General features: G+C 43.5%; 1 protein-coding gene across 1 annotated transcript in view; it reads left to right on the top strand.

The window, feature by feature from the left end:
* MAP3K9 (mitogen-activated protein kinase kinase kinase 9) overlaps positions 1 to 11,451 on the top strand; it is a gene marked incomplete at its 5' end in the record, with an annotated part of 109,542 nt that extends 98,091 nt beyond the window's left edge. Inside the window, 3 exons of the mRNA XM_019551036.1 lie at positions 1,343 to 1,455; positions 2,179 to 2,991; positions 6,074 to 11,451. Of these exons, the coding sequence (XP_019406581.1) occupies positions 1,343 to 1,455; positions 2,179 to 2,991; positions 6,074 to 6,555 (1,408 nt within the window). The remainder of the gene's footprint in view (positions 1 to 1,342; positions 1,456 to 2,178; positions 2,992 to 6,073) is intronic.
* Between the last annotated feature and the right edge of the window lie 32 nt (positions 11,452 to 11,483).

Below are 11,483 nucleotides of genomic sequence, written 5' to 3'. Positions count from 1 at the left end.
CCCAGCCTGTAGGTATGCTCCTGGTTCTTCCTCCCCAGGTGCATCACCTTGCACTTGTCAGTGTTGAATCCCATCCTGTTCTTATCCGCCCACCCCTGTTACCTGTCTAGGTCCGATTGCAGCCTATTCCTCCCTTCTAGTGTGCCCACATCCCCCCACATCTTAGTGTCATCTACAAATTTGAACAGGGTGCTTTTTACCCCCTTGTCCAAGTCACTGATGACGATGTTGAACAGTGCGGGCCCGAGGACCGAGCCCTGGGGGACCCCACTGCCCACGTCCTTCCAGGTCGAGAAGAACCCATCCACTACCACCCTCTGGGTGCGGCCCTCCAACCAGTTGGCGACCCATTTGACTCTGTAGGTGTCAACACCACAGTCCCCCAGTTTTTTAATGAGAATGGGGTGAGAGACAGTGTTGAAGGCCTTCCTAAAGTTCAGAAAGGCTACGTCCACTGCTACCCCTGCATTTAAGGATTTGGTGACCTGGTCGTAGAAGGCCATCAGGTTGGTCTGACAGGACCTGCCGCTAATGAACCTGTGTTGGTTGCCCCTAAGCATAATCTCTCCTGCTGGCCCCTCGTGGGTGTGTGCCAGGATAATTTTTTCAAAGAGCTTACCCGGGATTGAGGTAAGACTAACTGGCCTATAGTTTTCCAGGTCCTCCTTCCTCCTTTTTTTGAAGATGGGAACTATATTGGCTCCTCTTCCAGTCCTCTGGCACCACACCAGAGCACCATGAGTGCTTGTAAAGCCGTGCCAGGGGTCCCGCAGTGACCTCAGGTCTATATATATAACTACTACTACCATTAAATAGTTGCTTTAAAACTATGTTTAGGGGGAAATTTTTAAATGGACAAAGAAGTCATGACTTGACACATCCTATTTCATGCCAGTGATTTTCTGTATTGCCTTGTGTTTTGCATTGAAATGTTCTTGGTGACAATTCATTTTTTTTTATTCACAGTTTATCATCACACCTACTATGAAATAACAACAACAAGCATTTTAGTAAGAGACCTGAAAGTTTTGCTTAGTTTCTCTAGCTTCCATCCTTCAAAAATGGTACTTTGTAACTTTCTGCCTCAATAAAGAGCTCTAGCTCACAGCAGAGGTCCCTGTGCCTGCCATGTTGTAGTACATTAGGAGAGACCCTTTCTGTGTTTTTCTTTATTAGAAATATATTATTGTAAAATGTCTGGCTGAGGAAGACATTATCTTGATCTAAACTGATATGGAGGGTCCCATACTCACAGCTCAAAATGGAGTAGCACTAAATGTAAACACAGAAGAAAAGGGAAGTTTCTTATGGGTGCTGTATTTTTCCTGTCTTTCTTTTCCAGCCTGAAGGCTCTAGTGGAAGGATACAAGCAGTGGTCATCCAGTGCCCCAAACCTTGGGAAGGTCCAGAGAACAGCAGCTGCCTTTCCAGGATTCACAAGCCTAGCTGAGATGGGTAAGAGCGAGCCACCTTCACCACTGCCTCTGCACACATTTGAGTGAACCTCTCTGTTCCTCCCCAGGATTTCTTCATTTTGGTGACTTTTCTATTTCACTGTATTTCTATAAGTAGCTTTCCTTCTCCTTTTGGAGATTCTGTATGTGTTCATCCCTCACTTTCTGCTACTGCTGTTCACAGAGTCTCTCCAAGCCTCTCAGCTGTCATGCTGTTCTCTGTGGAAGCTCTGAACTTCTTACACTTAGTGTGATCTTCCCTGGTAAAAATATTGATAATTGATGTTGGAATTTTGGAATTGATATGGGAGCATGGCAGCATGGGGACTGGCTATACTTTTACTTACCAGAAATATTGTAGGAGGGCTCCTTATCGTTTCTCCCTTTTCTGGCCATGTCCTTATGTGTTGTTCAGTTCCAGCTGGGATGAGAATTATGTGACTCATCTGGTCTTCATTTTTGCAGTGATTTTTAGCTTGCATCAGCTTTGAGAGTTTAAATCCAGCTACATGCCATCTTTGATTAGCTATGTTAGAGAGAAGAAACTATTGGCATTTGGCTATGGTTGTACAATTGGTGCTTTAGATGAGATTGCAATGCATACGAAGGAGAAAGAATCAGAGCAAAAACACCATTTATGTTTATAAGACATTTTGTAATTATCCCATATTCTTCAGTGAAAAAGTTATGCCAGTCTAAAACACACTTTCCATTTGCTTTGCAGAAGATGAAGACAACGAATGTGCTAATGGAGAGAGCAAAGTGCACCACTCGCCTGGGCCCAGCCCATCATACCTCTGCATCCCATTCCAGAAGAACGAAGACTGGGATGGCCCATCTAGTGATGCCAATGAGGAATCCACACCTGTGAACTCTGCCACAAGCACCCCCCAGCTCACCCCCACAAACAGCCTCAAACGGGGTGGCTCTCAGCATAAGCGGTATGAGGTTGCCTTGCTTGGCTGTGGGGCAGTACTGGCTGCTGCAGGGCTAGGCTTTGACCTGCTGGAAGCAGGCAAGTGTCAGTTGCTGACTGAGGAGGAACCAGAACCACTCAAGGAGGAGAAGAAGAAGCGGGAAAGTATTTTCCAGCGGGCTGGACGCCCACGCAGGAGCACCAGCCCACCTTCCCGGAAGCTGTTCAAGAAGGATGAGCCCATGTTATTGCTGGGCGAGCCATCCACCTCCCTGACCCTTCTTTCCCTGTCTTCTATTTCTGAATGTAACTCTACCCGGTCCCTACTGCGTTCAGACAGTGATGAGATTGTGGTATATGAAATGCCTGTCAGCCCTGTGACAGTCAAGGCTCCTTTACCAGTAATTAGCAACCCACTGGTCAATGTCCAGATTGAGAGGTTCAAGCAAGACCGTAACCAGTCTCTGACTCCAACGCATGTGACTCTTTCTTCCCATACCCAGCAAGGACACAGGCGTACTCCCTCTGATGGAGCCATCAGAGCAGCTGGACTGGTTGCCAATGGGTGCCCTGCTAATGGATGCCCTTCCAGTAACTGTTTAACAGGAGCATTGGGAGTAGGTAAGTTTCTTATATTTTTCTTTGCTATCATTAGGATAAGTGCCAGACAAAGTAAACAAATTAATATTCTGTTAGTACAGCACCTAGCACAATGGCTGGTCCATGCCAAGGACCCTTAAGTGCAATCTTTACAGAAAAAATTAATTGAAATACACTGATTGCTTCCCATGCAATATTGCCACTGACTCCCTATGAGACTTTGGGGAAGTTGCATGAGTTCTCTGTGTCTTAGCTTGCTGTTTTTAGGCAAAAAGTAGTTGGCAAAGAAATATTTCTCGTATTTGTTCCCAAGGATTCCACTTCTGCCACAAGTGTTCAGTTATCTCACTCTTGCACCTTCAGTCCAACCTTTAGTCTAGAACAGTGGTGCCCAACCTTTTTGCCCAGCAGGACCGATTGGTAGTACCCAGTCTGCCCATGTGCCAGATCCAGCTTGTGCTCCTGATCGAGTGTGGGCACCATCTGGCTGTACAGAGGTTGGGGGTGAGGGGGATGCAGGCTGGGCTCAACACAGCCCTGCAGGGGATTGGAGCGTGGCCTGGCCCTTTGGAGAGGAAAGGAAAGGGGGCATGGCCTGGCATGGGGTGGGAAAGGGGATGTGGCTAGGCCCCAACCTGGCCCCATGAGGGGAAGGAGGCATGGCCCAGCACCAGTGGGAGGGAAGGAGGCATGGCTCAGCCCTGCAGGGGAAGGAGATATGGCCCATCTCTGCTGGGGAAGGAGGCATGGCCCAGCCCCAACCCCACAGGGAGGGAAGGGATGTGGCCCAGTCCTGTGGGGAAAGCGGTGTGTGGCCAGTCTCTAACTGGTCCTGCAAGGGAAGTGGTATGGCTAGGCCCCCAACAGGAGTAAAGAAGGCACATCCAGGATCCAACCCAGCCCCGCAGGGGGAAGGGAGCATGGCCCAAGCCCAACAGGAGGGAAGAAGTCATGGCTTGGCCCTGCAAGGAGGGGAGCATGGTCAGGCCCCAACCCCGCCCCACAAGGAGGGAAGTGGGGGCATGCGCGGGCTCTGATCCAGAAGCAGAACCATGGCTCAGCCCCGTAGGAGAAGGAAGCATAGCGTGACTCTGACCTGTCATGCAGGTATTGGGGTTTGGGGATTTGGCGGGGGGAGGGTGGCCATAATTATCGACACCACTCCCCTGCTGCCAAATATTTTGACCTATGGGGAGCCCTGCCGGCCAGATGCAGTGACTTTGTGGGCCACAGGTTGAACATCCCTAGTCTAGAATCCAGAGAAGAACAGGCCTGAGGCTGTTTTTGAAATGTGCCAATTCCACTTCTATATCTTCATTGGTCAGAAGGATCATGCTGAGCATTGCAAGATTTTCTGTTCCTCCAGTCCTTCATTGGCCTCCACAATATACCCAAAATATCAGTTCAGGAAGAAAGACTAGGATTGAGAGTTGTACTCTGATTTGATGACTGATAACTCAATCTTATGCTGGGACACAATGAATACATCTATAACATAGCACTCCATGCCAGTGTAACTTATAGAAATCCAGTATGCAGTTGCCCCTGGAAGAATTCAAAGGGGAAATTAGACTTTCTGGGCTCTTTTACATGTGCTCTGACACATTTTGATTAGAAAGTCCTAATCACGTGTATAGGTGTCCTGTGTTTGCATTTTTACTCTAGGGTAACACTTGGGTCTGCAAAAAGGCATTTTCAATGTTTCTGCCATCTAGTGGTCAGGTTTTGTAATAGTGCCTACTGGAGTGGGTATCTGGGAAAGCTGATGGCTTCTCTGCTCAGAATGCCGGACTACAAAACTGCTATAAGTTATACACCAAAGTTCATGTGTTGAGGCTAAGCCCTAAGTTTTTCCTATGCAGATAGGTTAAGGGTCTGGCAGTGTGCAGTTTTTTTTCTGTTGAACTATAGTCAGTAATGAGACATGGGTTATTGCAATCATTCATGTTTATAAAAACAGTCCTTGTGGAAAATTAAAAGGTAAATTAAAAAAGAAGAATCAGATAGAGAAGCATGTGTGGATGTGGAATTTTTGAATTTCTGAGATTTTAATGAATAGTGAAGTAGTCTTGGAAAGAAAAGTGTTGACTAAGGTATTGAAAGGGTTCATCAGTTAATATAAGGATACATAAGCTCCTTGTAACGCATGTGAGACACCCAGTATGATGCCTGCCTCTCTTGAGGTGATACAAGCTATTTAAAGGGAAGAGTAGCCACTTGGAAGGATCCTGGGTGTACCCCACCACATCTGTGAGACGATGGCTGCATCCTCATTACCCATCTCATTGTGTTGAACTACCCTAGGTGGATCCAACACTTATCAAATGATGTGTAACGCCATTTAAGTCTGCTGTTTCTATCCCTCCTTCCTTTTCAGTTGTAGGTCGTCAGACTATAGATTCTGAAACCAAAGTCTCTGTCCAGCATCACATCTTTCTAGACAACAGAAATGCACATTGGCCACTGCCCTTCAAAAATGTGGATTGGGTACTGGAGAGAAGAATGACTGCAGACATTGTGAAGGGGAGCTTCTTGTAGCCTGCACTGCACGTTTTTGTACAAAGACATGTCAAACTATACAATTTCTCTTCATTTGGTACACTGATAGGAGTATGCATTACCAGTTGGGCACCCTGTCTCTAAAACTCCTGCAACATTTTTTAATATTTTGGATTAGCTAGTTGGAGAACTTCATTTACTGATAAATAAAATCTGTTTTGGGATGCTTGGCCGTATACATCATCATTATGACGAGAGATTACATTGATTATAATCTGTAGAGAAACTGTAGAGTGAAACAGCCAAAAGTCCGGAAATGACAGAGATTATTCCCTTAACCTTTGTGCTCTGCTCATAATCTGGCAGTGAAGCAAATGCATCTCATTAGCCTGTCGCAAGCTGTACAGAAGCCAAGAGACTGATCCCTCATTTCAAAATAATACAGCGTTAAAGCTTAAAGTTCAGTGGATTTCGAATTTTGAGTGCAAACCTTCTGTTTTTAGATATTCATTTACTTTCTACATACAGTAAAATCAGATGAGCTGGAGTCATTTATTTGCTGCAACTAATTCATGTTTCTGCTGTCTTTCTCTCTTTTGGATAGGAGCATTAAAAACCCCCAGTCCTAGCCGAGATCGTAATGAGGTTCCCCGTCTGCCAGACCCCAACCTTGTCTTTCCTCCAACCCCAAGACGCTGGAATGCACAGGAGGACTCTACGCTGGAAAGACCCAAGACTTTGGAGTTCCTGCCCAGACCACGTCCTTCAGCCAATCGGCAGCGGCTTGACCCCTGGTGGTTTGTGTCACCCAGCCATGCCAGGGGTGAATCCTCTGCCAATAGTTCAAGTACTGATACCCCAAGCAACCTGGACTCTTGTTTTGCCAGTAGTAGCAGCACTGTAGAGGAGAGGCCAGGACTTCCTGCTCTGCTTCCTTTCCAGGTGGGTCTTTCTGTAGAGGAGCGAACACTGTTGGACATAGACGCTGAGGGGCAGAGCCAGGACAGCACTATTCCGCTATGCAGAGGTGAACTTGACACACATAACACTGCAGCATATGAACTCAAACAAGAGTTCTGGTCTTAGCATGAAATCCATTAGGGGGCGGTAAGCCCCTTTAGATTCAATTCTACTTTTTGCACTGAGAATGCACTTTGAAGACAGATGAAGTGGAGGGATGCTACTGAGATCATATCATGGTGCTGCCTCTACTGAAAATGTGTTGTCTCGTTGCCCGATTTATGTCTGAAGTTCAATGTAACTTGGCAACTCAAAGCTGCTGACTTTTGTCGTGGGGTTTTTCTGTAGTCTTCCTTGTTTTTTGTTGCAGTTTGAAACTGCAGTAAGCAAAAATTATCCAATCAAAGTCTTTGTTTATTGTCCATGTAGAACTTGATACATGCAGTATATCAGAACCCCACTATGAACTGGTATTTTGAAAACCCAAGTATTACACCACAGCAGACGCCAGTGTTTGATGTTTTCCCCAGGCTCGTCAGGAGGGACAAATGGTAAATATTTGGAGAGGTCACCTTCACTGAAACTTATTCTTACTGCTGGGTTGCTCTAGGAATCACCACTCCCCTGCTGCTGGAACACAGTACCTGGCCTGTGTGCGCTCACAGGCATTGATTCATGCAGACAGATACAAGATGCACCCCTGCTTTGATAGCAGTGAAGAGGGTATGGCATGGTTGATTGTCCCCACTTTCTTATTGTTTAAGATTTAGTTCCAGAGACCGCCATCTTTCTCCATATCCAAGGTTCATATTCAAGCTCTGCCCCAACCTGGGAAGAGTGCTGAAGGACTTTCCTTCTTAAGATGTGCTGGGTTGCAGAAACAGGTTGTTGTATCTGTTGCCTTGCACCTTCCTCCCTAGCCCTTTTTTAATTTTCTCCTGTTTTACAAGGGAGTGGCCCCATGGCTCAATACCCCACACTGTTTTGATGCACAGTTTGACCCTTATTTCGAGCATGTGTAAATTGAAGACAACGTTGTCTAATGGTTGGCTCATAGCAATGGCAATTGGAACTTCTAGGTTCTATTTTAGTTCAGTGCCTCACCATGTAACTTTGGGCAAATCATTTAACCTGTTCCTTCCTAGTTTTCCCCATTTTTAAGTAACACTGATTAATACCTACCTCACAGGCTGGGGGGTTGAGGCATTTATGATGTATACATAGTAGTTGAGTACTTGGATGGAAGGCACCATGACTTTACTAGGGATTATAAATCATAAAACATTTATTGCTGTTAAATGTCTAGGAAGACTTCTAGCTTCATAGTAATAGAAATCCCTATCCTGGAGTAGATCACAAAACTAAGGTGTGTCTATGTTTGCAATTCTCTTTATCCTTAGTGTATAAGGGACAAAAGGTTTTTTTTTTTTTTTTTTTTACAACCATTTCATGAACCCTTGCTAGTAGCAAAACTGCTTGCTCCTGTCTGTCATTGCATGCTCCATTGTTAACATCAGTGCTCTTGCCCCCATTGCTGCTACTGGGTAAATAGTTTGCAAGGATAGACAAGACCTTAGAGTTTAGGGATAAGGTATTTATTTTAAAAAAGGAACTCTGAAGTTTTGGCACTTACTGTGTTCAATGGGTACAGACTAATCTTTTCAGTTTTGCAAGCATTCCCTCTGCCTCATCTCAACTCATCTCTGTCCATCTTTGTTTTTTTTGCTTTGGAGACTATAAAAAAAGAAACCATATAATTAATTTCAGTTACTCTGTAGAAACAAACTGAAGGTTTCTAATAGGAAGCTGTGCAAAAAGGGTAGTGACTGGAGGTTAAAATGATCCATTTTGTGATCTCTCCTGAAGAAGTTACATCCATCAGAAGAGGATGAGTTGTCCTCCTGAAGTATAATACCAGTCATTTAAAAAGTTGCAGAGCAAAAAGTCTAGAAAGGAACATTGTCCCAAAAATCATCTATGTTGCTATCCAGGTAGATGATATAATGGGATATTGCATCTCTTAGCTATTGGCTCAACTCAGCCCAGGTTTGTAGAGAGAAAATTATTTGAGCTGATAATTGACTGGCCTTTGTGAAGTGAGCTAAAGAGTCATTGTCCAATACTTAGTAAGCCAAAGTCTATAAATACATAGAAAACACAAATTAATTTATTCTAATATATTCTAATGTATTGCATTGCCTCCTTATGGTGGCTAAAGTTTGAATGGGCCATGGAGAGGGAACTTCCTGTACCCCAGAAGGTAATTGTTTCTTGGTGAAGATGGTGTGCAGTTTTCTTGTTAATCAAAGGTAGCCAGCACTCTCAATAGGGCATCTGTCATTAGCACTAACTGTATGATTTTACAGAAAAAGGAGTTGGGAAGGATAGATGAAGGTGCATCAAGGATCAGATCAAATGTCTTCACCCTGGAGAGTCATTTTTAACATGCTGCCACAGTGAATGCCTCATCCTGACAATGCTAGTAAGTCAGGAATGTAATCTTCAGGGCCTGCTGTCATTGGAGTCAGTGGGCACAGTTCAAGCCTGAAGGCCACAAGAAAAGGTATCTTATTTAAGCCAAGGTCCTAACTTTGTTCCTGTTCCCTAATCTTTTCATATCCCTCTCTTTCTCTCATTCTCAATTAATTTATTTCCTCTGCTAATCTGCTCTTTCTCCCACTTGCTAGTAGCTGGGGTGCCCCAGATCTCCAGGGTATGCTTCACTGCCATTCATTAGATGCTAAACTGCTGGAAAAACACCAATCCCCAGTAATATTTCTGATCATGATTTTCTGCATTTTGCAGAGTGAGTTTGTTCTCAGTATTAAAAGTAGCAGAGTAGTACTGTATCACTGTAATAGTGTTGTTGAAGACTGAGAGAGAGAGGCAGAGCATCTTTATAGAAAACTGCTGTTCTTATAAATATATTAGTTCTTTGGTATTTGAGTAATACACATGCTGCAGGCCAAGCAAAGGAGGGGAAAGACCACAATTAATTTCCCCTCAGCCATAAAAAAAATGATGCCAAAAGACTGGAGTAAAAAATTGTTCAGGTGTAAAATGTTGTGGAGTCCAGGAAGGAGAAAAGGAAAATTTTGATGTTTCCCATAGCAGCAGCAAGTGCTGCAAAGAATGTTTCCAAGAATCTCCCCCCAACTTTTTTTAATTGTCATGTAGGAATTGATTGACATTTTCAAAGCATCTTCTGTGTTTTGTTTTGTTTTTGTGAATCTCATGCACTTTTTCTCTTTCCTTACACACACTCACTATTTTATAGCATTATAATATATGAAATTGGAGATGTGGGTTGCTGAATTAAGAACTGGAAGAACTCCATCACCCTGTTGTATCGCCCTGAAGTTTTTTGTTGTCCATTGTTCAGGTTGTTCATTCCCTACACTTCAGAAGGAAGTACCAAATGCTAAGAACCACAAGGAGACAGGAAGGCAGAGGCAATCTTTATGTTTTTCTTTTACCTTTCATTTTTTCTGCACAAATTAAAAACCCAATATTGTGTTAGTAGATGAAGAAAAACACTGATCCTGGTCTTACACTGTTCTAAAAATAATTGATTTCCTTCCCCATTAAAAGTGTAACTCACTTTTAATAATATTAAGAACTGACCACAAATTAATTGCTTGATTGCAAAATAAACATGAAGTGGGGAACATATACTCATACAAGTGTATTTGGAAGCACACACAAGTGTGTATGCGCCTGCATGTGTGAAAAACAAGCGAACACATTTCATCATAGCAGATAATTGTTAGAGTTTATCATAAATCTTCAACACGCAGAATACCCTTTTAAATACAGACTTACAGTATTGTAGTAGAACAGGAGTGACCAATTCAAACTTTACTGAGGGTCACTTACAAGATATGCTTCCCAAGGGAGATTGCCACTAGTGAGAATGTAAGCCCGCAGCACAGTTGCAAGCGGGGAAACTAGACCACGTCAGGGTTTGTGGAAATTTATGAATCCTCATTGTGAGGACACTGAGGTGATAAAGAGTAATTTGACTTGCTGTTTTGCTTTTTAAATCCTTTCTGTTTTTGAACGGCAACAAATGAGTGATGTAATAAAGATTTATGGTGGGCCCTTGGATGGCCATGGTGGGCAATATGCTGTCCCCCACCCATACTAGAATTAATTAAAACATGTATTGTTGCTCTAATGTTCTTCAGTGTTTGGGGTCATTACTGTACAATATTGGAGCTTGTTAGTAAGAAGAACATTTTCACAAAAGTGTAGGTGTTGGTGGGGAGGCGGGGGGAGGCCATTGACATTTTCCTGCAGTCCCAAGTATCCAGCAGTCTCAGCTCTTATTTTTTCACTTTGTGTATTTTATGAAACTGGGGGACTAAATGCGGTTGATTTTAAGTGTTGTAGTAATATGCTATGTGCTGCGGTTGCAGTGTACTTTAACTTCTGTCTTCTCTTGTGTTCAGCTGTTCTCAGCAGTCTTGCCAGTCCTGTGAGAGATGAGTGTGACTTTTTAGAAAACAAATTATATCTACTTTATTTTTATTTAAAAAAAAAAAAGTCAGTCACAGGCTGTCTATGGCTTTCTGCAGTGACCAGAAAACCATAATGCTTTCTTAGAAGCTCTGTAATAAGATTTCCCTTTTTTTCCTTCTCTGGGGAATCTTTGCCACAGCTGCTCTGGGTATAGATAAGAGAAGCTCAGCTCTCAGAACAGGGAAGAGATTTCTCATCATCTTTTGGTCCCAAATGCATTACTTTTCTACTGAGTGTGGATTCCTTGGGCTAATTTGTGTGCTCCAAAGAGCACGTGCTGTGTGTTTTAGGTGCATCCTGCATCTCAAGGTATTTTTTTTATTTCACACACCTGTTGTCTAGGTTTTTATTTTTGAAAGGACTTACACTGGTTTTCAGTACTGTGTGTAATTTTAAGCATGTCGGATCCAATACTTGCCTTGTAGATATTATACTTTCTTATTTACTGAACAGTGCACATAATCTTCTCTGTGACTGTGGTGAGAGTTTCTCATTTCAGTGGCATGAGTGTGTGTGTGTGTGTATGTGTGTGT

This window comes from Crocodylus porosus, unplaced genomic scaffold (genome assembly GCF_001723895.1).
Source record: "Crocodylus porosus isolate Cpor-Errol unplaced genomic scaffold, CroPor_comp1, whole genome shotgun sequence".
NCBI lineage: Eukaryota > Metazoa > Chordata > Crocodylia > Crocodylidae > Crocodylus > Crocodylus porosus.
The sequence above is the reverse complement of the archived record's forward strand: the minus strand, read 5'-3'. Positions and strand labels throughout refer to the sequence as shown.